Source organism: Alligator mississippiensis, chromosome 2 (assembly GCF_030867095.1).
Source record: "Alligator mississippiensis isolate rAllMis1 chromosome 2, rAllMis1, whole genome shotgun sequence".
Classification (NCBI taxonomy): Eukaryota; Metazoa; Chordata; order Crocodylia; family Alligatoridae; genus Alligator; species Alligator mississippiensis.
Window position 1 is genome coordinate 227,972,123 of NC_081825.1, and position 27,437 is coordinate 227,999,559.

The 27,437-nt window shown below is 48.8% G+C and overlaps 1 protein-coding gene across 23 annotated transcripts in view; it reads left to right on the forward strand.

The window, feature by feature from the left end:
• MADD (MAP kinase activating death domain) overlaps positions 1-27,437 on the forward strand; it is a 123,488-nt gene that overhangs the window by 6,656 nt on the left and 89,395 nt on the right. For 16 of the 23 annotated variants that reach the window (XM_059722849.1, XM_059722835.1, XM_059722838.1 and 13 more), the window contains exons 2-3: positions 18,932-19,118; positions 19,879-20,074. In XM_059722849.1, the coding sequence (XP_059578832.1) occupies positions 19,899-20,074 (176 nt within the window). In that variant the 5' untranslated portion in view covers positions 18,932-19,118; positions 19,879-19,898. The remainder of the gene's footprint in view (positions 1-18,931; positions 19,119-19,878; positions 20,075-27,437) is intronic. The other 7 variants (XM_059722843.1, XM_019476887.2, XM_059722850.1 and 4 more) reach the window with 1 other exon arrangement.

Below are 27,437 nucleotides of genomic sequence, written 5' to 3' on the forward strand. Positions count from 1 at the left end.
CAAAAAGTTGTTTTGGGATGTGAATGTTGGGATTTCTCTTATGTGAGATGGACAGCACCATTCTACACACACTGGGTCAGAGAGATTATATATATATATGATCTGCAGTAGATGGGGATTCATTCTGTAGATCCTTCTGCGATTACCCTGCACATTACCAAGATGACTAGTTATGTTTGACTGGTGCCTCAAATTATGCATCATCACTGTCACTTTCCCATGAAACAAGTTTTATACTATTGAAGAAAAAATGTGAAAATATGTTAGTTTATAGACTTCACTCATATGCTGCAGTTCCTTTCATGACTTCCAGCTCATTTCTGTGGCCAGTTCAAGGCCTTGGTCTTGCTTTTCAAAGCTGTCAGTGGGTGGAGCCCCAGCTAGGTTAGTGGCCATGTGGCTGTTAATGGAGACAGCTGTCTGTGCTTCTTTAGAGCAGTGTTTCTCAACCCGTGGGTCATGACCCAAAAGTGGGTCATGAGAATATATGAAAGGGTTGAGAACAAACTTTAAAAATGGATTCTCCTTTAAAGGAGAAAAATTTGGGAAACCATGGCTTTTCCCTTGCTGGCTGGCAGAGTTCCAGCCTGCAGGGGGCTGCTTGGGGCCCTCCTATGCCCCATACTCTCACCCTCCTGCCCAATGCTCTGGGGAGCTGGGGCAGGGGGCAGTGGGTTGGGAGTGAGGGGCACTGGGCTGGGACTAGCCATCAATGTTTACAAATGTGTCCTGGTACAGAAAAGGTTGCGAACTACTGTTCTAGAGAGGTACTTAGCCATGTTAGTCATAAATCAGGCTTCTGCAGGGCAGGGTGACACCTTAGAGACTAAGGTCAGAGGGTCATAAACTTTCATAGGTGACAGTCTACTTCATCAGATGCTGAGGCATCTGATGACAGGCTGTCACCTACAACAGTTTATGCCTCTGAACCAGTAAGTCTCTTAAGTGCCACCCTACCCTGCCTTATTCTTCTCTAGGGCAAAGTATCTTTTATTGGCACTTTTGCACTCTGACTTGAGTCTCATGCTTGCATTAGTAGGTGGAGAACCTTCCTAGAGATGCTAGCTGAAGAGTGAAACTAAAAAGGGCCAAAAATGGGGATTTGTATAGAGCTACTTTGGAGAAGCAGGATCCTGTGTGTGGTTGAGTGATGGAGTTTTATCAGCTGATGAGTGCTGTTGTTTTTCAGCTATGTGCAGTTGAGCACTACTGCTACTTTGCATTCAGGGCTGGGGAAGTCCTTATGATTGGGAGGCTAGAGCATGTGGTGCAGATATTACACCATCATCTGGTGTGGGAAACTTCAGGTACCAAAGAGGAGGCTGTTTAATTGATGGCTTCAAGTGGCCCTTGTGCCTGGGTGAAGGTTGTTTGTGGTGTGGGCAGTGCTGACAGCTTTGGTTGCTGAGTGGAGAGGGGGAGGGCTGCAGCTGCTCTATAAATAGCTCTGACAGCCTGAGATCTGGGGACAGAGATTGGGTTGCTATGGCGACTGATCTGAATCAGATTACCTGCGGCTGGTATTCTCCAGTTTATGTATGCCTGGTGGCTGTATGGCCTTGCATTTGTTGGAGGATGCTGTGATCAAATACTCAGCCAAATAGACAGGATAGGGGAAGGAAGCAAGTTTCTAGCTAGTGTACAACAACGGTGGTAAAACCAGTTACTACAGCAACCTATATTCGGAATCATTCAGGCTGTTATCTTGTGATGCTGTGGTAATATCCTTGTCTGAGAGGCATGTAGCATTTGTCTCTGTATTATTCTGGTTGTAGTAACCTGCGTAGGGGTGTTGACAAATAAAGCTAGCTGCCTCTTACCTTGCTCAGTGTGACATGGAGGCAGCTTTCCCATCCAGCCCCCAGGGCAGGAATGACGTGGATTGGAGAACTGACTTTAAGTCTAGAGAACATTTCTAAATCAGCACAAAGGTGCCAGTGGTTTGGGGAGGCAGGGAAAGAGAGAATATTTTTTCTGTGTGAAAGCTGCTTTCTAGGTATGGTAGGGTGGCTGTGGACTGCTCTCCAGAAGGGCTGTATTTTGTTTCTAATTATGAGCCCTGTCTTGGGGCTCATACACTGATCTACTTGGGCATTTGTACACACCATGGGGGATTACTTCGGTTTAATTCTCCCTCAATTGAAGCGGTGGGTCTTTAAAAACACCACTTCAATTTAGGGTGAAGTAACCCCTGTAGCATGTACACAAGGGTTGGGCCTGATCCTTACCTGCCACTCTAGCAGTGGGGAGAGGAGGGTGAGCTGCCCAGGGGCTGAGCGGTCCCTGAGCTGGGGGTGGGGCTGGTGCTTCCCTCTGTGGCAGAGGGGGCACCCACCTGCAAGCACCCAGCCTGAGCAGTTCCAGAGGGCACTGCAGCTGTGGAGGGAAGCACTGGACCCCCATGCAGTGCAGGCAGGCTCTGGGGAGGGGGAAAAAAAAAAAAGGAACAGGCTCATCACTTTTTTTTTTTTCCCCCTTCAGTGGAGCCTACCTGCACAGGCTGCTGCTGGGCTACCTGCACAGCCCCTGAGATGCATGCGGCCTGGTGCTTCCCTCCCACTTCAGAGATGTTTTATTTTGCTGAGTCCCAAAGTCATGTAACATGCATTATGCCTCTGGCATGTCTTCAGTGCTTTTAAAATGCATCCTGTCTATGCTCAGACCTATACCTGTGTATTAGTATATATGGAGCATGCAATCTCTGCGTGCTTTGTTGGCTTGCCCAGGCAGAGTGCAACATGCAGATGCAGATGAAGTAGCTGCACTGGTACAGCAAGTCCTTCCAGCTCTGCCTATAGAAATTGCTCTGATTTCTGGCAAACTCCTTCAGTGGGCCCTGGAGCAGCCAAGGCCTATTTTGAGTAGTTCTCAGCTCAGCTGCAAAAGTCCTGAAAAACAAGGATTATAATTTCCATGCAGTTATTTTCATCTAAATGTTCATAGCAGGTTGACACCCTATTATATTGGGCGCTCTAAATGCAAACTTTTGTTAGACCTATTTTAAATGTTTAGTGTTAAAAGCAGCCAGAATAGAAAACTTCATGCACATATAATATTGGGGTTTATGGGCTATTCCTGTGAGAGGCTAATACAAATACCATATATGTTAAATTTATGAGTAGCTGTTCATGAACAACAAACTTTAAAAAAACAACTTGAATGTGAAATTGCAGGAGAAGAAATCATCTGCAGATTGGATTGTATTAAGTATGATCTCAACAGAGATAATGGATTTTTATTCCATTACCTGTACTAGCTTTTATAACCCCTCTGTTCCTCAGGGGGTTAATTTCTTTGTTTATCTCATTTTATTCCTTCAATTTACCTTCTTTTTTTTAGCTGTATACCCCTTCTTACCCCTTTCTTTCCCTATCCTTTGTATATAAATTATCTTATTCCTTTCTCTTTAGTATCCCTGCTCTCTGCAAGTCCATTCCTACCATTCTCTTTGCAAATCCATTCATGAGTTTATTGCTATGGACCACAGCCTGGTAAAAGTCAGTCTGAATTCATAGAAATGGAGACATATAATGTCAGAGATGCTAGCTACAAGTCTATATTGAGGATGAATGCTGCCAAGTATCAGGTCTCATCTCAGGAGAATGTTAACGGAAGATGAGCACAGCCACAAGAAATGCTGATAACATGCTTCAGTGAACAAGAGTTCCTGTGGGACCTATCCAGTAATTCTGGTTAGCCCTTCCACATCTTGCTCTGTTGTGTACATTGGCAGAGATCAAGGTCCTGTACATATGCCACTCCTTGAACTGGTGACTGTAGAGATTTGGATCAGATTTTTACAGAATCCATCTATTGGGGAACCAGCAGAGCAACTGTTGTGCCAGATACTAGCTAGGGATAATGAAGAGGGGCCATTCAGGTCCCAGCTCAATGCAGACACCTGGAAAGGGAGAGCTCAGAATCCACTGGCTGAAAAATAATGATTCCTTAGTCTTAGGTGCTTTTATTTTCTTGGGTGACAGATTTACTTTACATAAGAACATGAGAATTACCATTTCCTGGGTCAGACCACAGGTGTATCTTGCTCAGTATCCCATGTCACATGGTAGCATGCTGAAAGGGGGAGTGAACAGGGTATGACCAGAGTTTTTTCCACTGTTCCTCTCTCACTTGCAGCCTCCAGCATTTGAGATTTAGGAACTTCTAATTTGAGGACTGTATCTCTAACTCCTGTGCTCAATAGGTACTGATGCCCCTTTCCTCCAACAATTTGTCCAATCCTATTTTGAATCTAGCTAAATTGTCAACTTCCACAACATCCGGTGGTAATGAGTTCCACACTTTAATTACATGCTATGTAAAAAAGAACTTCCTTTTGTCAGTTTTAAGCTTACTACTTACTAATTTCATTTTATGACCCCTAGTTCTTGCATTGTGAGAGAGAAATAATAAATTCCTATTAGCTTTCTCCATTTAATATTTTGTGAACTCTTATCATGTTCCCCCTCAAGCATCTTTTTTTTAAACTGAATAGGCCTGGCCTCTTTAGTCTGTCCTCATATGGAAACCCCTCAGTGCCACTAATCATTCTTGTTGCCCTTCTCTGGACCTTCTCTAGTTCTTACGTATTCTTTTTGAAGTGTGGGGACCAGAACTGGACACAGTATTCAAGCTGTGGACGTACCATGGATTTATAAAGGATTGCTTACAATTCTCTTCTTAAACGTCCCAAACATTTTGTTCATCTTTTTGATGGCTGCTGAGCATATCGATGGCTGCTGGGCATATTTGGCTTTATAAACAAATTAGGAACAGATTTTTTTTTTGGTCTTTTCTCATCAAAGGAACACTATGATTTGCATGGCAGAAGTTGGACTTAGCAAAATTAAGCTGGTATCCAGAAATCTTACTGCTTATTGTAAATCAGTTTGGTGATATGGAGGTTGACTGTTTTGCATTTGTCACCCATTAAAGTGTTCTGTCACCTCAAGACCCAACATGATGAATGACCACTTGAGCAGTTTCTGTTGTTCCTGTCCTATCTTTTCTAGCACTATACAAAAGACAGGAAGGAGAGAATGGCAGTGATACTGTGTTGTCTGTCTGCTTCTCTGTCTGAAGAGGCTGTATCTCTTGAGCCTGATTAGCTAAATATGGGACTTTCTCATTTCCCTGCTATGCAGAGGATGTCTTGACTTGTAAAAACAACAACAAACAAACCCCAAAAGAAAACAAACAACCCCCCCACAACAGTCCTCTATTGAGGACTAGAGAGGTTTAAAAAAAAACAAAAACCAAAAAACACTAGAAAGAAATCAGATGTGACTTAAATTCTACTAGCTGACTCAATATCCATAGTTTAACTCAGGGGTGTCCAACTTTAAAGTGGCCAGAGGTCACACCCATGTGATATGGGTGACCCTTCCACTATATAGGGGCCCCAGGTCTAGCCCTGTCGTCCCTCCTAGCCAGAGGTTCCCTGGGCCTGGCAGGCCATGCCACCCCATCTTGGTCTCGCATTGGGAGCCAGAGCAGTTGTGTGGGTTTGAGTGGTGGGGATCAATAACTGACTGAGAATTGGACATCCCTGGCTTTTAACAAATATATTAAGGCAAGGATGGCCAACCTGTGGCATATGTGCCACAAGTGGCACAGATATCCTTTGTATGGCACACAGAAAAATCAGTGGGGTGACAGGCAGCACAGCACCAGATAGGAGAGGGAGCAGAGCAGGCAGGGGAAAGGGATCAGACTGGCAGTTAAGGAGGACGTGGGGCTAACTTATGGCACATCTGTGAAAAAGATTGGCCTCGACTGCATTAAGCAACACAAACAGTCATGAGGTCCTCTAGGGAGATCTTACTGTAGTTGCTGAAGTTTGTCCAACCCAAAACTTTATGGCTCTGCAGTTTAATGTTGTTAGTATGGTCAAGAATAGTACATATCTCAAGGTTAAATGCTTCTTTACGGGAGTGATATTTATTGAAGTCCCAAAAAGCTTTACAGCACTACATGGATTGAATGCCTACAAGACATTTTACTATACTTGCTGTCCATTAAATTGTACCTCTTGATAGTTGCTAACTTCCATCAAGTAAATGTTGGAAGTAGTGGGAGCTTTCCCTGAGACTTAATAACTGTACTTTTAATTCAGACAAATAGTCCCACAACTGTTGTGGCAGTTTGGAGCTATTCAAAAGATTTTTCCTTACTATTGTCTATGAACCTGCGATTAGGGCAAGACCTCACCTTTTTGTTTTATTACAAATTTTCTGGAATAAAGCCTAAGGGACACACCTGCCCTTTCAGCCAAGAAAATCTTTTCTTTATTGGAAAACAAGCCCAAGAGCTAGGTTGCATTCAGACAAGGTAGCAGGAGTACAGAGACATGGATGATAAGAACAGTGAAAAGAACAGTGAACATGCTCATATCACCCTGGTCCAGGTAGTGGACCTGGATTGCAGCACAGTCAGCTCCTTCCACCTTCCCAGTGGTGCACTTTACTTTGTAACACAGTTTGTTGCTAATTTGATATTTAAGCAATGATTGGTTAATCTCCTTTCTAAGGGGTCTTTTGTCTTGTAAGGAAAATCATGTGAATGTGAAACAGGGTCTGCAAGGATTGCCAATGGTATCTTTTCTAACATTTGCGATTTGATGATGTCATGTGTGGGTAGCGTTTGGGGTGTTATGTCTGGTCTTGCAGACCGAAAAAAAACAACTTCTCTTAAATAGTTACAGCTTGTAATAGTTTCATCATTAGTAATTTTTATAATTTTGGAAATAGTTAATCTACTGATTTATGCAATAAAACCTATTCTCTATACTTTAACAAATGAAAACATTTACATAAAAGCTGTGCTTTTAGCAAATTAAATTATCACAGGATAAATTAACTCGGACATCTGCTGGGAGGAGCAGTCAGTCAGGTCTGACCATTCCAGGAGGTTCCTGGCCAAGATAACAGGACTTCCACTTAACCCAGGAGGTGCACAGTCCCACCAGAGGAAATGCCCTGTTGGACCTGGTCCTGGCCACAGGCGATGATCTGGTAAGGGGGCTCCAGGTCCTTGACCACCTGTGTGATAGCGATCATAGCTTGTTGGAATTCATCATCCAGCGCAGGGTGTCAGGAGCCTGCAGCAAGGTGGTAGCCCTAGACTTCAAGAGGGCCAACTTTGACGAGTTGAAGAGATTGGTGGGAGAGGTGCTGGGGTTCTCGAGGGTAGGGGAACTCAGTGCCCAAGATGAGTGGTCGTTCCTTAAGGAGACGATACTCAGGGCCCAAGGGGTGACAATCCCAACAAGAAGCAAGGGGGGTAAGAGTGCTCGAAAGCCTCCCTGGCTCACCAAGGAAGTCCGGGAAGGCCTGGTTGCCAAAAAGGCTGCGTACACCCGGTGGAAGGGTGGAGCTATCTCTAAAGAAGAGTATACCTCTGCTGCTCAGGCCTGTAGCGGGGCTGTTAGGAAAGCTAAGACGGACATAGAGCTAGGACTAGCGTCCAAGATCAAAGATAATAAAAAGTCCTTTTTCAAATATATAGGGAGGATGAAGAAGGCACCGGGAAATGTGGGGCCCCTGCAAGATGCACTGGGCAATCTGGTGGTTGTGCCAGAGGAGAAGGCAGACATCTTTAACAAATTCTTCACCTCCGTTTTCTTGTGCAGGGACCGCGACTCCCCCACCGTGTTTCAAGACGGACTCGAGGGGAACGCCTCAAGACCTAAGCTTGAGGAGGACCGGGTTAGAGTGCTTCTGGAGGGGCTGGACGTGTTCAAGTCAGCAGGTCCAGATGCTCTCCACCCCAGGGTGTTGAGGGAGCTAGCAGGGATTATTGCTGGGCCCTTGGCACGGCTTTACGAGCGCTTGTGGTGCTCGGGCCAGGTGCCAGATGATTGGAAGATAGCCAATGTGGTCCCCATCTTTAAGAAAGGGAGTAGGAAGGACCTGGGCAACTGTAGGCCCGTCAGTCTTACCTCAATCCTGGGGAAACTCTTTGAGAAGATCATCAAGGAGCACATCTGTGATGGGCTGGCATCAGGGATGATGCTCAAGCGCAACCAGCACAGTTTCATTAGGGGCAGGTCATGTCAGACCAACCTGATTGCCTTTTACGATCAGGTCACAAAAGCATTGGATGCAGGTGTCGCCATGGATGTAGTCTTTCTGGACTTCAGCAAGGCCGTTGACACTGTCTCCCACCCCATCCTCATTAAAAAACTAGGCGACTATGGCATCGATGCCTACACAGTCAGATGGATTGCTAATTGGCTGAAGGGTCGTACTCAGGGGGTGGTGGTGGATGGGTCATATTTGACCTGGGGGGAAGTGGGCAGTGGAGTCCCCCAGGACTTGGTCCTTGGGCCCGCACTGTTCAATTTCTTTATCAGCGATTTAGACAATGGGGTGAAAAGCAACCTGTTCAAATTTGCTGATGATACCAAATTTGGGGTGAGGTGGGCATGCTAGTAGGGAGGGAAAGACTGCAGAAAGACCTGGATAGGTTGCAAGGGTGGGCTAACAAAAACAGGATGCGTTTCAATACGGACAAGTGCAGGGTGCTGCACTTAGGCAGTAGTAACCGGCAACACACTTATAAGATGGGAAGCTCCCTTCTTGAGAGCACGGAGGCAGAAAGGGATCTTGGAGTCATCATTGACTCCAAGATGAACATGGGCCAACAATGCGAGGTCACAGTCGGCAGGGCTAACCGGACCCTATCGTGCATCCACAGGTGCATCTCAAGTAGGGCCAAGGAGGTGATCCTCCCCTTCTACGCGACACTGGTCAGGCCACAGCTGGAGTACTGTGTCCAATTCTGGGCACCCCACTTCAAGAGGGATGTGGACAACATTGAGAGGGTCCAGAGGAGGGCCACCCGCATGATCCGGGCACAGCAGGGCAGACCCTACAATGAGAGGCTACGGGACCTGAACCTGTTCAGCCTTCACAAGAGAAGGCTGAGGGGGGACCTGGTGACCGTCTATAAACTCACTAGGGGGGACCAGAGGGGTTTGAGGGAGACCTTCTTTCCCCCAGCGCCCCCCGGGATAACAAGGAATAACGGCCACAAGTTGTTGGAGAGTAGGTTTAGATTAAACATCCGTAGGAAATACTTCACAGTTAGGGCGGCTAGGATCTGGAACCAGCTTCCAAGGGAAGTGGTGCTGGCACCTACCCTGGGGGTCTTTAAGAAGCGGCTCGATGCCTATCTGGCTGGGGTCACTTGAGCCCAGTTTTCCTCCTGCCTAGGCAGGGGGTCGGACTTGAAGATCTACAAGGTCCCTTCCGACCCTACTTCTATGATTCTATGAACTCGTGGCAAAGTCTAAAGCAGACCTAAGTCTAACATTAGGACCTTACACTTATAGTCATTGACAGTCTGGGACAGAGAGGTTATCTCTTGTGTTAAAATTTGTTTGGTGGACATGTGGCAAGGAAGATTTGCATATACTTAACTATATGTATTGGACATCCCATTGTTAGCCAGTGCCACTTTTAGCAGAAGTATGCTTTATGCCTTAATGTGAAAGACAAAAAATGGAGGAGATAAAATATCTGTCATTCTGCAGCTGTCTGCATCCAATGATAAGTAGTCTTCACATCCTTAAAGTTGTCCTGCTGTGAAAATTCTACAGTAACTAATTTATGGATCATTGCCAATTAAGAAAAGTATATTCTGCTACACTTAACTGAAAAAATTCCTTTCTTTGAGAAATAAGCTCCAAAGATCTGGCACCTTTGCAATAAATGAATCACCAGGAATAGAAATAGAAATTGACATTCGAAGGCTTGGATTTGTTTCATTAGGGACAGTTTCTATTGGAGAAAGAAACTGCTGTCTTTTCCCTCAATTCCAGTTAATGTGGCCTGTCATTTAGAAAACAGGAAGTGAATTATCCAGGCTTTGGCAGTTATTTCAATTAAAGGGACTTTCATAGGTTGGGTAGTCATCTGTTTTCAGTGACTGATAGGTTTGGGTCTGTCCCAGAGGTGCAAGCAGGCTGAAATACCTATTGCAATGAATTTCATTACATGAAAATAAAGTATTTTCATAAGTACATCTACATTTTTCTACTCTGCAATCTAAATAAATTTACTTTATATTAATTTCTGAGAAAATATTTAGAGATTGGCATGTGTGTTGCTATTTGGATTGGGCTGAATCACTGGGATTTTTAGGAGAACCCAATATAATATGTTAGGTGGGGCATGTGACAGGGTGTGGAAATTTTGCACCAGCAATGAAGGGGTGAAGATCAGATCTGGGCTTAATTAGTCTTGCTGTGTTGCAGTTTGGCTAGTTCTTAGGCATAGAAAGTAGGCTTGAGAGGGAAACTCAACTGGGGAGAGGTGGGGGGGAGCAAGAGAAACTGCTGTTTGTGTGGGGCAAGCAATTTTGTTTTACCCAGGAATTGTCTGGGAATTACAACTGGCCAGATCCCTTGGTAGGAAGAAGTGGGCATGATCCAGGTGGTTGGTTTGACTGAAGCACATCAGCATCTGATTGACTTATTAGGAGAGTCTATTGCAAATGGGGGGTCTGGAAATTGAGCCAGGCTGGACAAAAAATCGTTTTTGTTTCTAGTGTCTTTTGACTAAAGGACGCTAACTTCAGGTGGGGGCTGCATGGAGGGGAGGTGAAGTCTTTGTAGTGTGTTGAGGGGGAGGGGGAATGGCATGGACGCGGGAGCCAGGAGCTGGGAGCCATAGCTACAGTGATCAAGATCATGAGCTGAAGACAGTTGGGGAAACTAAGGCAGAGCAGCTGCACTGCCAAGTCATTCCATGAGGATGCCTACACAGCACACCTGCTGCTGTTGTCTTAGAATTGGTGAGAAATCTGCTGTTCTCTGACAACTTACATGCTTGAGGTGGGGAGTAGTGGAGTTTGGTGCAGCAGGAAACTGTGTGACAAACCTAAATCGTACTGTTTCAGGAAACTGGTTGTGCAGTGAGTAGAAATGTTTGCATGCTTGGCAGGCTTGAGAATTGCTGATCTGCCATTAGGAAGTGTTAGCTGCACTGTTTGTCCTTGGAGGGCTGTAGCCATAGTTTCATAGTTGGTAGGGTTGGAAGCGACCTGAGTAGATCATCAAGTCCGACCCCCTGCCATGGCAGGAAAGAGTACTGGGGTCAAACAACCCTTGCAAGGTGTTCATCTAGCCTCCTCTTAAAGACCCCCAGGGTAGGAGCCAGCATCGCTTCTCTTGGAAGTTGGTTCCAGATCCTAACCGCCCTGACAGTGAAGTAGTGCCTCCTGATATCTAGTCTAAATCTACACTCTGCCAGCTTGTGACAGTTATTTCTAGTCACTCCTGGTAGTGCTCGGGGGAACAGGGACTCCCCCCAATGCTTGCTGGTCCCCCCTGACTAGTTTGTAAACGGCCACTAGATCCCCCTCAGCCTTCTCTTGTGGAAGCTGAACAGGTTCAGGTCCCTGAGCCTTTCCTCGTAGGGCCTGCCCTGCTGCCCCCGATCATGCGAGTGGTCCTCCTCCGGACCCTCTCCATGCTGTCCACATCCCTCCTGAAGTGCGGCACCCAGAACTGGATGCAGTACTCCAACTGCGGCCTGACTAATGCTGCATAGAGGGGGAGGATCACCTCCTTGGACCTGCTTGAGATGCATCTGTGGATGCACAACAAGGTACAGTTGGCCTTCCTGACCACATCCCCACACTGTCCGCCCATGTTCATTTTGGCATCAATAATGACTCCAAGATCCTTTTCTGCTTCTGCACTAACGAGAAGGGAGTTCCCCAGCCTGTAGGTATGCTGCTGGTTCTTCCTCCCCAGGTGTAGCACCTTGCACTTGTCAGTGTTGAAACCCATCCTGTTCTCATCTGCCCACCCCTGTAACCTGTCAAGGTCCGATTGCAGCCTATTCCTCCCTTCTAGACCCCCAACATCTTAGTGTCGTCTGCGAGTTTGAATAGGGTGCTTTTTACTCCCTCGTCCAAGTCGCTGATGAAGATGATGAACAGTGCGGGCCCAAGGACCAAGCCCCGGGGGACCCTACTACCCACATCCCTCCAGGTCGAAAATGACCTGTCCACCACCACTCTCTGGGTGCAGTCCTCCAGCCAGTTAGCGACCCATTTGACTGTGTAGGTGTCGATGCCACAGTCCCCTAGTTTTTTAATGAGAATGGGGCAAGAGACAGTGACAAAGGCCTTCCTAAAGTCTAGAAAGACTGCTACCCCTGCGTCTAAGGATTTTGTTACCTGGTCACAGAAGGCCACCAGGTTGGTCTGACAGGACCAGCCTCTAATGAACTGGTGCTGGTTGCCCCTGAGCATAACCTCCCCTGCTGGCCCCTCGTGGACATGCGCCAAGATAATTCTCTCAAAAAGCTTACCCAGGATCGAGGTAAGACTGACTGGCCTACAGTTTCCTGGGCCCTCCTTCCTCCCTTTTTTTGAAAATGGGGACCACGTTGGCCCTTTTCCAGTCTTCTGGCACCACACCAGAGCACCATGAGTGCTCATAAGGCTGTGCCAGGGGTCCTGCAATGACCTCTGCTAATTTCCTCAGCACTCTGGGGTGGAGATTGTCAGGACCAGCTGATTTAAATGCATCCAGTCCCTCCAGAAGCTCCCTGACTAGATCCTCACTGACCCTAGGTCTGGGTGTGCCTCTCCTGGGGCCTACGGAGGTCCCGGTTTGTGGGGGGGGGGATGACCCAGTCCCTGATCAGGAAAATGGAGGCAAAGAAATTGTTAAATAGGTTAGCTTTGTCATCTGGTGTGATGACCAGATTTCCTAGCACGTCTTGCAGAGGCCCCACGTTACCCAGTACCTTCTTTTTACCCCTTATGTATTTAAAAAAGGACTTCTTGTTGTCCTTGACAGTTCCAGCTCTGCCTTGGCCTTCCTGACCGCCCCCCTGCAGCCCTGAGCTACTGAGGTATAGTCCTCCTTGGTGATGGCCCCTCCCTTCCATTGGGTGTACACCTCCCTTTTAGCCAGGAGACATTCCCGTATGCTTTTGGTGAGCCATGGGGGCTTTTGTGCCCTCTTGCCCCCTTTGATCCGTGTTGGGATTACCTCCCTTTGGGCTTGGAGGATCGTCTCCTTAAGGAACGACCACTCTTCTTGGACCCCCAACTCCTCTCCTCTGCAGGACCTCAGTGCCTCCCTGACTATTCTCCTTACCTCATTGAAGTCCACCCTCCTGAAGTCCAGGGCTGTTGCCTTGCTGCAGGCCTTTGCCACCTTGCGCTGAATGGTGAATTCCAGCAGGCGATGATCGCTGTCGCCCAGGTGGTCGAGCACCCGCAGACCCCTCACCAGGTCGTTGCCCGTGGCCAGGACCAGGTCCAACAAGGCATCTCCCCTGGTGGGGCTGTGCACCTCCTGGGTTACATGGAGGTCCTGTATCTCGGCTAGGAACCTATGTGAGTGGTCAGACCTGGCTGACTGCTCTTCCCAGCAGATGTCTGGAAAGTTCAGGTCACCCATGATGACCACGTCTTTTGACCTAACTACCTCCGTGAGCTGACTTTAGAATTCCTGGTCTTGCTCTTCCCCTTGGTTGGGTGGTCTGTAGTAGACCCTCACCATTAAGTCCCTTTTCCCTCGACTTCCTTGTATTCTAACCCAGAGCACTTACTTCAGTGTGCCCCTCCTCTAACCCAGTGCTACTCGTTGAGGATGTGTATTCCTCCTTGACGTAGAGTGTCACATCCCCACCTCTACTCCCTGTCCTATCACTCCTGTACAGCCTATAGCTCTTGATATTCACCGCCCAGTTGTGTGTTGGGTCCCACCACATTTCTGTGAGCCCCACTATGTCTGGGTTGATGTCAGCTAGCAGGAGGGTAAGTTCCTCCTGCTTGTTCCCCATACTACGAGCATTTGTGTAGAGGCATTTGAGGCCTCCTGAAGATGTGTGCACTGGCCCCCTGCTCTCAGTGCTGCTCTGGCCCCTGTTGCTTACCTGGGTATTTGTTCTGCTCGTCGTTGGTCTAGGCTGGGCTGTTCTTGTGGGTGATGCTTGGATTAGTGGTCCAGGGCTTCCTCTGCCCTCGTCTTCCCCTTCCACCTACGAGCCTAGTTTAAAGCCCGCCGGAGGAGATCCACCAACCTAGAAGAGAACACATGCTTACCTTTGGGAGAAAGGTGAAGCCCATCCCACCTGAGCATGTCTCTTGTCCTGATGTGCGGGTCGTTGTCTAGGAAGCTGAAGCCCACCTCGAGACACCATTCCCGAAGCCGCCAGTTGGTCTCTCTGATGCAGGTATCGTGTTGTCTTCCACGTCCGCTCACTGGTAGGACAGAAGAGAATACCACCTGTGCCCCTATCTCCCTCAGCATGCCCCCCAGAGCGTGGTAGTCCGTCATCAGGTAATCAGGGGTTCTGCTGGCCGCATCATTGGTACCCACATGGATTAGGACCATGGGGTAGTAATCGGTGTCACAACTGCCACTGCTCATGAGGTTTGTTAGGTACTGATGCTCCTCTACAGTTGAAGAGAGGAGGGCTTTTCCTTGTGGGCGATACGTCTTCCTCCCTTTTGCCCTATCTGTGGAAGTACCACAGTTCTTGGTGGCCTGTAGTGGGAAATCATTTTTGTTTGGCCTGCCTTCCTGTGATGGACTTCAGCTACTTTTACTGTCCCCCGTCCTTGACATGCAGTCCAAGAGATTCTGTTCCCAAGCCAGGTTGCTCTTCTGCTGCACAGCTTGATCAGCCAGCCAGCCAGCCAGCCAGCTGTCTGGTGGATTCAAGCTGTTTAGGAATGTCTCCTCTCTACCTAAAAGCCTTCCTCAGAAAAAGGTATCTCAGTATTAAGTATTGGGGAAAGGACAATCTTCAGGGAGAGCAGAGCATCCTTGTAACAGTTGCTGTCCTCTCAGGGCCAAGAACTTTTTTTTCAGTTGAGATCTGAGGGGCAGCATAAGAAAGGAGAAATGGGGGGAGAGTCAGGCCAGGATCTCTTCATTTCCCTAACTTTCACTGACCCTTCAGATTAGAGAAAGTAAGTCAAATCTAAGGCTTGGAGGGAGACCAACAAAATCCCTTTAAAGGGGATCTAGTAGTCACAAGCACTCTCCTTCATCCCTGTCTGCAGAGGAAAGCTTAAGCTGCAGCCTGAACAGGAAGAGAAAGAGGCCCAGGAAAGGCATTTCTTTCCACACTGCTTTAATTTCCTGCTCTTAATACCTAGGGTCATGACCCAATTTAATAGATGGGTTTTGAAACCGTGATGAATTGGAAGGAATAGGAGAGAGCAAAAAAGTGCCCTTCCAGAAAAGCACTTTATTCAATTGGCAATGCAGAGGGTGTGCATGCGGGTGCACGCCCACCCCCTGAGCGTGGCAGTGCACCCCCTGCAAAAAGGTGCCATTGATATTGCTGGTTGTGCCTGTGGGCAGTCACTGGTCGCCACCCCTCACCACCGACACTTGCCACTGGCCACTGCCGCCACTGCTGGTGGCGTCTGCAGGCGATCGCTGACTACCGGTTGGCGCTCACCACTCCCCGCCACTGACAGCACTGCAGCTGCTTGTGGGAGCTTCCTGCTTGCTGCTGTCATGCTCCTGCCACTGACAGTGCTGCTGCTGCCGCTGCTGCTGCCACCACCACCTGTGGGAGCTTGCCGTGCCCCCCCAGCCTCTGGGGGCACGCAGTATTCATGCTTTCTTCTCTTTCATCTGATTATAACTTATAGTAAACATTGGGAGTATGAGCAGCCAGATATAAGACTGAGTGTGTTGCTAAATATATACGATGCTTAAATCCAGATCTGCCTACATGACGTTTCACAAAGTTGACACATGGCTAACTTAGATTGCGAATCTGTCAGTCCTTCAGAAAGTGGCCGTTTGCTTTAAGTTTCCATAGACAATATAAAGTCGTCTCTGTGCTATAATGGTGGCACTTTCTGCCTTTACAATGGCATTGGCGCTCTCTACCTATGGAGCTCAACTTTTCCTTGGCAGCAGCCTTTCTACCACTTACGTTTCAGGATTCTTAGGTTTCCATTGCAATCTATAATGTGCGTTTCAGTGGCTAGATAAGATTGGTGGACCAAAGAGTAAAAGGTAGATACCACCAAGAGCAGATCTAGGATTTTGAAAGGGGAGGATGCAGATAGTGTAGTGCGTCATCACATATAACGCAACACGTCTTCTTTTTTATGAAGTTAAAAAAAACCCCTAGAAACTTTAGTAATAAGCTAGTACCCTAGGGTTATATTACATGGCTTAAGATTGGAGCAAAACCAAATATAAATGTATTAATATGCTATGTATTATGTGTAAAAACAAAACAAACTAGGCAAAAATAATCAACTAATGAAATGTTGTTTCATTAGTTATGCAGTCATTAAATTAAATAGATATCTCCCTTTCATTTTCATAAAACAAAATCTGTCTGCCTTGAGCATTTTGACAGTGCATCCAGTGCATCACTAAAAGTTATTTCGACACCTAGCTACGTTTTCAGCTAGAGCTAAAAAAGCAGTCTGTGGAGCTGTGAAATAGGAGCTACATTACCAGGAGCAGATACTAGACAGCAGACATGCAGAAGAAAGGCTAGTTTGATTAGTTGAATATCAAGGCCATTAAAAAGCAGAGGGTCATTAGTGCCTGTGAGATGAAGAATTTGGGAATCAAGTAGATTATAACGAGCCACAAAGTCAATTGACTCCTTCACTGCTGCCTGAATAGAAATGCTGCCACTGCCAGGCAGCTGGTTTTAACTTTGGGTGGACCACAAATAAAAGTAGGATGCAACTGCAGCATTGCATGCTTCTGGATGCCAGAGTCAAGTAGTAACTTGCTTGAAGTATTCTGTATAAAGTATTTGAAGAAGCAATAGACAAGTTGACTTTTGAGCTGTGAAAAGATACTCTGCTGGCAAGATAAGATGGGTGGTAGCCACGTGATTTTGTTGTAAGCTGTGTCCTTCCTAATTCTTTCTCCCCTGTGCTATTTGTTGTCCTCTATCATTGCAGCATGCCTCTTATCAGATTGTAAGCAATTCATTGTAGGGCTCAGCTCTCCATCTGTGCTGTGCCACACTTATCATGCTTCTAGGCTCTTTACTTATAATAAACCGCTGAGGTTCTTGTGTCTCAGTCTATTGTTTGGTGAGTAGGTCAGTCAGGTGAAGTATCAATGTAGTGTTGGTTGCCATTTAAGCTAAGTACAGATATTCAAAAAGCCTGAATTGATTCAATCTTTGTAGGTTAGTCTGACCTGCATAGATTGAACCAATTTGCAAGTGAATAGACATTTACTTTTGATTCCGGAAATGCAGTCACATGCGTGCAATGGCTCAGGCTAGGTGCTGGGGGGGGAGGGCGCTAGAGTGAGCTCTTTCTTCCCTTTGGCAGCAGCTGGGAGGCTGAGGGAAGCTGACTTTGGGGCTGGGGGTGGGGGGGGGTGTTGCATGGCCAGGCCCTGGCAGGCTGCTAAGTATGATTGGGGCAGGGTTTAAAACCCTCGCCTACAGGAACCCCCACAAGAGTGTACTTGGAGGGGGAAGGGGGAAGCAGCCCCTGCTAGGCTTGTCAGGGAGGGGCATGGCCAGATATTCAGGTGAAGTGGGGCAGGGAGGGAGATTAAACTCCCCTGTCTCCTCTCTGTCCCATACTAGCCCAAGGACCCCAGCTGGGGTCTGCTCAGCTTTCCCTTACGCTTGGCTGCTTGTGCGGCAGGAGGCGTGGCTGGGACTGGTCGGCCTGGCCCTGCCATCCACCCCCCTCACCCAGGGCTGTGGGGCTGAGCCGGGCTGACCCACAGGTGCTGCCAAGGGTGGGCACGGAGGACAGGGCCCTTCCCAGGGCAGGGCCTTTCTCAGTTGGTTGCTGCTTGGGCTGGGGCCACAGGAGCTGTGTGCCCGGATTGCTCCCTACACCCAGGCTGGGCAAGGCTGTCATGGAGCTGCAGCTGCCTGGGAAGGGCCCTGCCCTCATGGCCTGGCCCAGCTCCTCTGTGCCCACCCCAGTAGCACCTGGACCTGGCCCGGCTCAGCCCTGGGTGAGGTGGGTGGATAGTGGGGCCTGCGCAGGCCAGGCTGTGGGGGCAGGGCCCTTCTCAGCTGGCTTCAGCTCCTTGACAGCCCAGCCCAGTGCACACAGGCAGTGGCTGGAAATGTGGAGGTGATGCCGCTGCAGCTGTGGGAAGAAGGTGCCTTGGCAGCTGGACTGACCAAGCAGGACATGCTCACGGCTGCCCGGACTGGTTCGAGGGTGCTGGTAGGCCTAGAACTGGCAACCGCCCGCTGCTGGGGCTTGTATGCCTGCCATGAGCCTGAAGCTGAGCAGGGTCAGCTGTGGGCGCTGCTGAGGGTGGGTGTGGAGGGGCCAGGCTGGGCTGCGGAGCAGGACCCTTCCCAGCTGGCTGCGGCCCCATGGGCAGACATTTTTCAAGGGCTGCCTTGGATCTAAAAACGTTGAGAACCACTACATTAAGATGAAAAATCATGAGGAATTTACAAAGTTCTGTGTCCCTGAACACAGGAGTCAAACTTCATGAATCTTTCCAGCCAGCACTGTATGCAAAAGCTATCTCACTTGTTAGCTTTTTCTCCAGTGTTGCACACTATAAGTGTTTCACTCCATAACACTAGTTTTTAACATTTATTTCCTGCCTTTCACCTCGGGGATTTGTAATAAGCTCATTGTGTAGTTTTGCATTCTGTTCCTATGATGACTGCATGGAGACTGGTGGATGTTCATGGCACAGTTTAAGTATGAAACCCTGAGATTCATTTAAGTTGAAGGCATGTGCCCCAGTTAGGGGATGGAAGAGTTGGCTGGATAATGCACAGAAGTCTGGGCAAATCAGGAAGGGCAAAAAAGAAGCAAATGTGAATTACTTGGCTTCAGGTGTATGGGTTGCCATCACTGAACACAGTGGGGTGGGGTCTATGTAGGGTTGGTCATGGGGTGGAAGGCATGTATGAATGTGGTTCCTGTTCCTGACGGCCTCTGACCTTGTCTTTCTTGATTCTAGGTTGAACTTCTCAGACATTTCCATGCATATTCTCTTTCCTGAGGCACTCGACGGGGGCTGATTGGATGCCTGCTGTCCCATTGAAAAAGGGATTCACTGAGATGACATAGGGAGGGGGCAGAACAATGGTGCAGAAGAAGAAGATCTGCCCTCGGCTGCTTGACTATCTTGTGATTGTTGGGGCCAGGTAACTACAGGCTTTTTTTGGGTGGGGTTTATTCATGCTTTTGCAAGGGGTGGGGAGAGGGAAAAGAGAAACTATGGCCCCTGGGCCTGCTCAGAATGTGCATTTAGAATTGCCAAGTAGACACTGCCATGAATGTGTAGGGAACAAGTATTTGTGATGTGGTTTGAACCCAACTAGGATTTTGAAACCTCCCATATAATCAAAATATTAATATAAGCTAATTCTTTGGTTTTCCCTTGAGAGAGAGATTTATTGTCCTGTAAACCCTGTGATTAATAATTGTCAAGAAAATCAGAGCAGCTGAATTTGCAATTTTAGAGTTAGTCCTTTAGTAATATTGATTTATCTAAAATCTTGGATTGTGGTTTATACCCACATATGAAAAAAGAATAACTTTTTAAAGGGTTTTTGGTTGTAGCTGTGTTGGTGTAAGGACATAGGAAGGCAAACTTCTTTGGGTAGATATGATATCTTTTATTAGACCAGCTGAGTAGTTGGAAAAAAGGTTATTTGCAAGCTTTTGGGGTGAAGAAGGGTGTTTGTGCCTGAAAGCTTGCAAGTAACTTTTTTCTGACTACTCAGTTGGTCTAATAAAAGAGATCACATCTACCCAAAGAAACTTGCCTAACTTTTTAAATAAGTTTTTAAATAGCTACTAACAAAATGCAAGTGTTGAGATGATGTATTTGAATTTTAATAGTTTAAAATACTCATTGGACTAATACTGAGTACTTATCAAATACACAATTCATACTTGTAGTGTTTTTTAGAGGTGCACTGATGCATCAGTTCAGTATCGGATCAGCACTGATTATAAAGAAAATTGAGTATATTGGAAATCAGCCTGATGTGGCCAATAATTTGGCCAATAAATGCCTGCTTGTGCGCATAGCTGCAGTGCAGTATTCAGGCAGCGAGGAGTACAACCTGGCGATGTGGAGAGCTGCGTGCAGCTGGTAAGTCTGTTGTGGTGGGAGGGGAGGGGGACGGAAGGGGTGTGTGTGTGGGGGGCGTAGATCAATGCCCCCTGCAGTGAGGGAGGGAGTGGGGCTGGGGTGGGCGCTGCCTAGCTGGGGCAGGGCGGGCACAGGATAGAGCTGCGTCTCATCCGGGGGTGGGGAGGGGGGCAGTGGCTCCTGGCGCTCCACGCCACTTGTCCAGCAGCTCCCACCAATACTCCTACCGCTCATGTGGGGGGGGGGGGGGGGCACAGGGGGTAAGGGGGACTGCAACTGCAGGCTGGGGCTGAGGCTGGGAGCCATGCTGCACTGCGCACAGGGTGGGCGGTGGCAGCTCTTTGATGAGGCTAGGGGGGGCTATGGTGAAATTTGGGGTGGCTGCAGCCCCCCCCACAGTGCCACTGCCACCCACCCTGAGTGCAGTGCTGCAGCCTGCCTGGACTGCCCAGCACAGATCCCCCACCCCACTCCCCATGCCCTCCTGGACAAGCAGTGGGAGCTGTGGCTCCATCCCGCACCAGCCCTGCCCCAGCTGGACAGTGCCTACCCCAGTCCCGCCCTCACTACAGGGGGCATTGTTTTTCCCCCCATGCCCCTTCCCTGCACCCCTTCCCATCTGGGCAACCCCAGCCCCAGTCCCATTTCTTCCCTCACCGCAGGGGCCTTGATCTTCCCTCCCACCCCATGCCCCTTCCCTCCCCTCTCTCCTTTCACCACAATAGACTTACCAGCTGCACACAGCCGTATTGGAAATCGGATTGGTATTGGCTGATATGCCTCCTTAAAAATCAGCTATCAATATTGGCCACCAAATCTCTATCGGTGCACCCCTAGTATATTTCAAATATACATGTAGAATTTATTGTGCATTAGTACATATTAGTGGCTTTACTGAATTTGTTACTGCTTCACTTACTGAGTGCATTCTGAAATGCACTGAGCTTCCATTTCCAAATATAAAAGACTTACATTTATCATAAAATGGCAACCTACCCCTTCCACCTCCCCTTTCTTTTTATGAGAAGGCCTTAACAAAGCAAAAAGTACACACTGGTTAAATGGGGAATGGCTACTTGTAATGAAGTCAGCAAGTTCTATTACTTTATTAGGCTAACTGGACTTAATGTAGGGTATAGATAAATGTATCTTAGCTGGTTTTAAAGGGAAGAGGAGATGCTGCCTGGAAGTGTGTATCAGTTGTTATGATTAGAAATCACTCAAATCATGTTTTCACCGATTTCGTGGAAATCTCTGCAAAATCTGTGGGGGAGTGGGGAATGGGGGACTTGCTAAAATTAAATGCTGGCTCCCCAGTGGGAGTCAGCAGTCTTCCCAGCCATGCATCTTGGCATAAAAGGGGCTGCTGGCATGGAAGATAGCTCCCACCTCTTGGTGCTGATTGACTGAGAGGGCTGCCTGTCATGCGGCCCTGCCAATCTCCACCAATCAGTGAGGCCTCATGACAGAAAGCCCTTTCCACCAGTCATTGGTGGGGGTGCAGCCACTAAGGCTCCTTGGCCAATCAGATGTGTGGAGAGGCTTCACAATGATAAGCCCATGAGAATAGTGGCTGGGCCCGCGTTCTGCCCGCAAAATTGGCCACCTCCTGTAGTTGGGTAGACCCCTAGTTATGATTTTACTGTTATACCTGTATGATTTTGTAACAATACAAATTAGCTAAATCACCCTAAATGAAGCAAGATTGAAGTGAAGTAATTGCACATTAATATCAGCTGGTACTGATATCCTTTGATAGTAATACAGTTATTACATCTGTCTATACCCTATAGCCACAGTAACTGTTTCAGTTGTAATTCATTTTATTTTTTTGCTGTCTGTGTCAGAAATACCTGGCTGTTCTGTGTGTAGTTGTCTGGTAGAGAGAGAGAAAATTATTTGGCTTAACTCCCTTTTTGGTGTTTGTGCAAACTGCAGTTCTCACTCAAACTGGCCAGTTCAGTGTCATGACTGCTGAAGCCTGATATAAACCTTGGACAGGTATAATGTTTGAAATGCTCCAGATGCCTTTAAAATGCTCTAAACAGTGAGTGTGCAGATGAGCATGACTGAAGAAGTGCTTAAAAATAAGCGATCCGGGGTGGGGGGGAACACAGATTTTTCATTTTAACAGAGAAACACATGGATTTTGTTTTTTTGCAAAGAACTCTTTGCAGGCTGGCAGGGTTCCAGCCTGCAAGGGGCTGGGGGGAGCAAGAGAAGGGTGGTTAGGCAGGGGGTGCCGTGTGCATGTACATGCTTAGGCCGCCAGGCAGCCTGGAGAGCAGCTCCTGCAAGTAAGTCTAAGGGGAGGGAAGGGGGATTGAAGCCCCCATAGGGAGGGAAGGAGTTGGGCAGGTCTCAGGCTGGGGCTTTTGCCCAGCCAGGCTGTGCGGGGGGCTTGGGACCCAGGGCTGCAATGCGTGGCCACAGGGCCCCGGTGGAGAGTGGGACAGGGCTGCGGGTGGCTTGTCCACGGGGGGTGGGGCTGGCTCCCTGTTGCTGCGTGCATTTCCAGGAGGGCAGGGAGACCTGTGCCCAACAAATCTTTGTGCAAGGTGGGGATGACATGTCAGGGTAGTACAGCGCTTGCTAGAGGTGCAGCAGTACATCAGTCCAGTATCGGATTGGCAGCGACATAAACAAAATTGTCTATATCGGAAATCGGCCTGATGCGGCTGATAATTTGGCTGATATGGCCCATGCATACATGCAGCTGCAACACAGCACGTAGACAGGGAGGAGCACAGCCAGCAGTATGGAAAGCTGCGGTGGAATGGGAGGGGCGCAGTGGGGGCAGATCAAGGCTCCCTTGGTAAGGAGGGAATGGGACAGAGGCTGGGGGCAGGTGCTGCCCAGCCAGGACAGGGGGGCACAGGATGGAGCTGTGGCTCATCCAGGGGGCGGTGGGAGGGTGGGGGGGGGAAGTAGCAGCTCCTGTTGCTGCATGTCACTTGTCCGGCACCTTGTCCACTAGTCCAGCGGCTCCTGCTGCTTGTCTGGGAGGGCATGGGTGGGGGGGTGTGCCCCTGGATTTGCACAGGGTGGGTGGTGGCAGCACTGAGAGGGGGGCTGTGGGACAGCTACGGCGATTTTTGGCGTGGCTGCAGCCCCCTCCTCTGTAGTCCCCTTCCAGTGCTGCCGCTGCCTGCCCGGTGCCACCTGTGCGGGCCGGGTGCGAACCCGCGGCCCTTTGTCGTGCTGCATGCGGGCTGTGGCCGGCAGCCCGGGCACGCCGGGCCAGAGAGGGCGGGCGCCGAGCTAGAATTAGGCACAAACACGTAACGGTTGATTTTAAGATTGTTTACTTACACCGAGATGGTTGCGGTGCAGGCTGAAAACTTGCTTGAGTTGCGGTTACAAACAGAAAGAACACGAACAATCACGGGGAGTTTGCTAGGCTCCACGCAGACAGAACTCCGGATGTCCTGGACAAGCGCGCCTCAAAACTCGTCGATACGTCTTATAAAAGGTTACTGCTTGAAGACGGGAAGAGGTGGGCGGCGGATCAGGCCGCCAAACTCCTTTGAGTCCCACACAGGGTTTCTATGACCCTGCCGCGTACCCAGAGTCCCCACGAGATGGATGTGGAGTCCTCTTAGGCTTGGGCAGAAACTGCTCAAGCCTCTTATACGGCTAGCAGGCCAATTGCTAGCCACCACGTGGGAATAATTTAGCACTAGCCAATAGCGGGACACAAATTTGCATTCGAAGAGCGGGAACTCTTTGCACCGTGCATTTCTATGTTGCAAAGAAAATGCACCCTGCAAAGACAGCTGCAAATTGGCGGGAACTCTATCCTTTGCACGCGGGTTCTCTGTGCAGCAAAACTCCACCGTGCAATGAAGCTGTAATCCCACGGGGATAATTCTAGTGCCGAAGCACACACAAAATCAGACCTTTGGGTCATGACACCGCGCTGGTCCCAGCTACAGCCTGCCATGCCCTCGTGCTGTGCAGATCCAGGGGCCACACCCCCCCCCTCATCCCCCGTGCCTTCCCTGGGTGCGTGCAGCAGTCGGATCCACCCCCCTCCCCTTTGTCCCTCAGACGAGCTGTGGCTCTGTCCTACGTTCTGTCCCGCCCCAGCTGGGCAGCCCCAGCCCCATTCACTCCCTTACTGCAGGGGCCTTGATCTTCCCTCACGCTCCTTCCCTCCCCCCTCCCTTCCATCATAACAGACGGGCCAGTTGCATGCAGCTGTATGGGAAATCGGATCAGTATCGGCCGACTTGCCTCCTTAAAAATCATCTATCAGTATCAGCCCCAAAAATCTCTATTGGTGCACCCCTAGCACTTGCAGCAGTGGCAACGAGTTTCCCCACGTGGCCACGCTCTGCCCAGCCATGCTGGGTCCCGCCTGCCAGGCCGCGGATGCCTCAGGGCAGGGCAGCAGGGCAGGGAGCCCAAGCTCATAGCAGAAGCCTGCATGCACCCCCGCCTCGCACACAGATCTGTGGGGCATGGGTCCTCCTGTCCCCCAGGACTGTGCACAATCTATCTATATAGTGGCATTTCATTTTAATCACAGATTTTGGGGTTTTTATTAGGGAAAACCAGGATCCCTGCCGATCATTAATGTCTCTTGTGACCCTGGTTTGTTTATTTTTTCCCCCCTGGGTTTAACTTACCTAGGTTTTTGCCAAGACTTTCTCTGCCTTCCTGTAATTAATGTTACCTCAAGGCATCAGCTCATTATAGTCTCATTGGTACTTCAAGTTTTTGTAATTATGTTAATTTTTTGTCATCAATTACAATCTCCTGTTTTTGTGCCTAAATAACAGGGTGCTTTAAAAGTCCTTCATCAGCAGCAGATGGCATGTTACTTTGTGATCAACATAGGCAAACATTTTTTAGGACTTCCTTTCTTATATTGTTTAATTTATAAACATTCATGCTGTATGAGGCCCTTTATGTACTTACAATAGTTTAGTTTCCAAACTGCTTGCCTTCTTTTAATTCTGGAGCAGGAGTGTCAAACTTGCATTGGCTGGAGGGCCATGCTTCCTCCTTCCAGCTGCCCACAGGCCACACCCTGGCTCTCACACTAGCAGCCCCAGTGGCACCATAGGCAGAAGTTCCATTACTGGTGCTGGGGCTTCCTATGGAGGCAGCCAGCACCTGGACTCTGCAATGTGTGTCTGTGTGACCCTGCACCAGCATGTTCAGAGCCAGGTTGGGAGCTGCAATGCTGGCAACCCAGTCAGCATGGTGGAAAGTCCCGCACCATCACCATCACCAGATCTCTGACTGAGGTGGTGGGGCTTCTCAGGTACAGGCAACCCCAGTAGCACCATGGTCAGAGGCTCCATCCCCACAGCTGGAGCTGCCACTCTGGTTATGGTGGTGGGGCTTCCCCTGGTGGCAGGCAGAACCTGAGCTTTTGCCATGGTGCCAGCACCTACAGCAGCACCATGAGGCAGAAGCACCTTCACCAGAGCATGGTGGCAGAGCTTCTCATGTTGGCAGTCAGTGCCTCGGTGAGAGCTGAGTGCTGGCATCCTGAGCAGCACTGCAGATTCCCATGGCAGTAGCCTGCATCCTGTTGAGACCTGGGGCACTGGCAGCCCTAGTGGTGCCATGGACAAACCCTGCCATTGTGGCCAGAGTCCTGGTTCCTGCAACAGCAGCCAGTGCCCTGGTGTTTGCTGGGTTACGGGCTACTCCAGTGGCACCAGGATTAGAGGCTCCATCACCACAGCCAGAGGCTGTTGAGTGGAGTCTTTCACTCTGGCTTTTGCCAGGACTTCTGCTAGTGGTGCTGCTCTCCCAGGGGTACTGACTGACTGCTGCTGCAGGAAGCCCCACCACTGCAGCCAGGACAAAATTCTACAGGCTTGATGACCTGGTCTGGATTCAGCCCATGGGCCATATGTTTAACGTACCTGTTCTAGAGAGCTCTACTCATTTTTTTTTGGGGCAGGTTTAAATCTGTTGGCTGCTTCCACAAATGATTGTTAGATTCTATTTAAAAACATGCCACATCACCATTATTGCTAGTCATATTAGTATTGTATAGTGGTCCTCATCTGTAGATCTAAAAGAACTTTAGAAAAGAAGGGTAAAAATCTTTATCCCCAATTTACATATGGTGAAGACTGAAGTACAGGGCAGGGGAGGAGGGTATCTTGCCTCAAGTCACATAGATAATGACAAAACCAGGTTTCCCAAATCCCGTTCTGATGTCCTCGTATTTGCTAGAACAGGGACGGGCAATTATTTCAGCTGGTGGGCCACGTAACAAGTTTTGGTGAGCTGTTGAGGGTCACAAGGGTATACCCCTTGTCAAACTGCTGAGCCCCATCCCTTGACAGGTGCCCCGTCCCTTGATTGCCTTCTTGGGACTGGAAGTCCTGCCCCTGACCTTGCCAACAGAAGTCCCTCCTTGTCCCAGAAGTACTTTGTGTTGGGGGGGGGGAGGCGGTGCTGTCTTGTAACTGGAAGTCCTGCCCTGTCACATGGTCCATGACATAAAGCCCACCCACCTAACACCAAACCTTGCCCTGCTTGCTGCCGTGTTGGTCCCTGACATCAGAAGATCCACCTCTTGACTGGGACACTGCCCTTCCACAGGGCCTGCCCTTATGGTGCACGGCCTGCTGCTGGGGCTCCAGAAGTTCTGTCCTCTAGGTCACAAGGTACAGGCACGACTGATCAGTTAGTGAGGTGTTGTGATCCCTCTAACAACTTGCCCCATTGCCCTCAACCAGTTGGTGGGGGTTTCAGTCTCATCAGGCCTCCCTAAGAATGGTACCAAACCAATCACAAGGCCGCACACACACAAAATCTTTCAGAAGAACTCATTTTAACAAAGTACAGATAAAAAGCGAATCATATGGTAAAAATCAAACCTCTACTATAATGTATTTTAATTTTATTTCAAAAAGTATTTTTTGCCCTGATTTGTGAGTAGTGTATATAGAGGCAATTGCATAATAACTCAAAATAAAGTCTTACTCTTGTATATTTTGTGAGGGTATGCGTATGGTGGGGTGTGTGTGTGTGTGGGTATGGTGGGGTATGGGTATGGTGGATTGGATGTGTGCATGTGGGGGGCTGCCCGTGTGCTAGGTCCTGGGAGCTGGCTCGGGTTGGGTGGGAGGAAGAAGGGCTGGTGGCAGCAGGGGTCACCCAGGCATTGCAAGTGCAGTCTGCTTGGCCCTGTGCTGAGGGCAGCAGGGACAGCCTTGGGCTGGATGCAGTTAATTGGTGGGCACCTGCCTACAGGCTGGATCCAATCAGCTGGTGGGCTTGATTTGGCCCACAGGGCATATATTGCCCACCCTGTACTAGAAGGTTTCACTTTTTACAGTTATTTTTTAATTACACTAAATGCATTTAATTTAGGAGTCCCCAGTTGTTT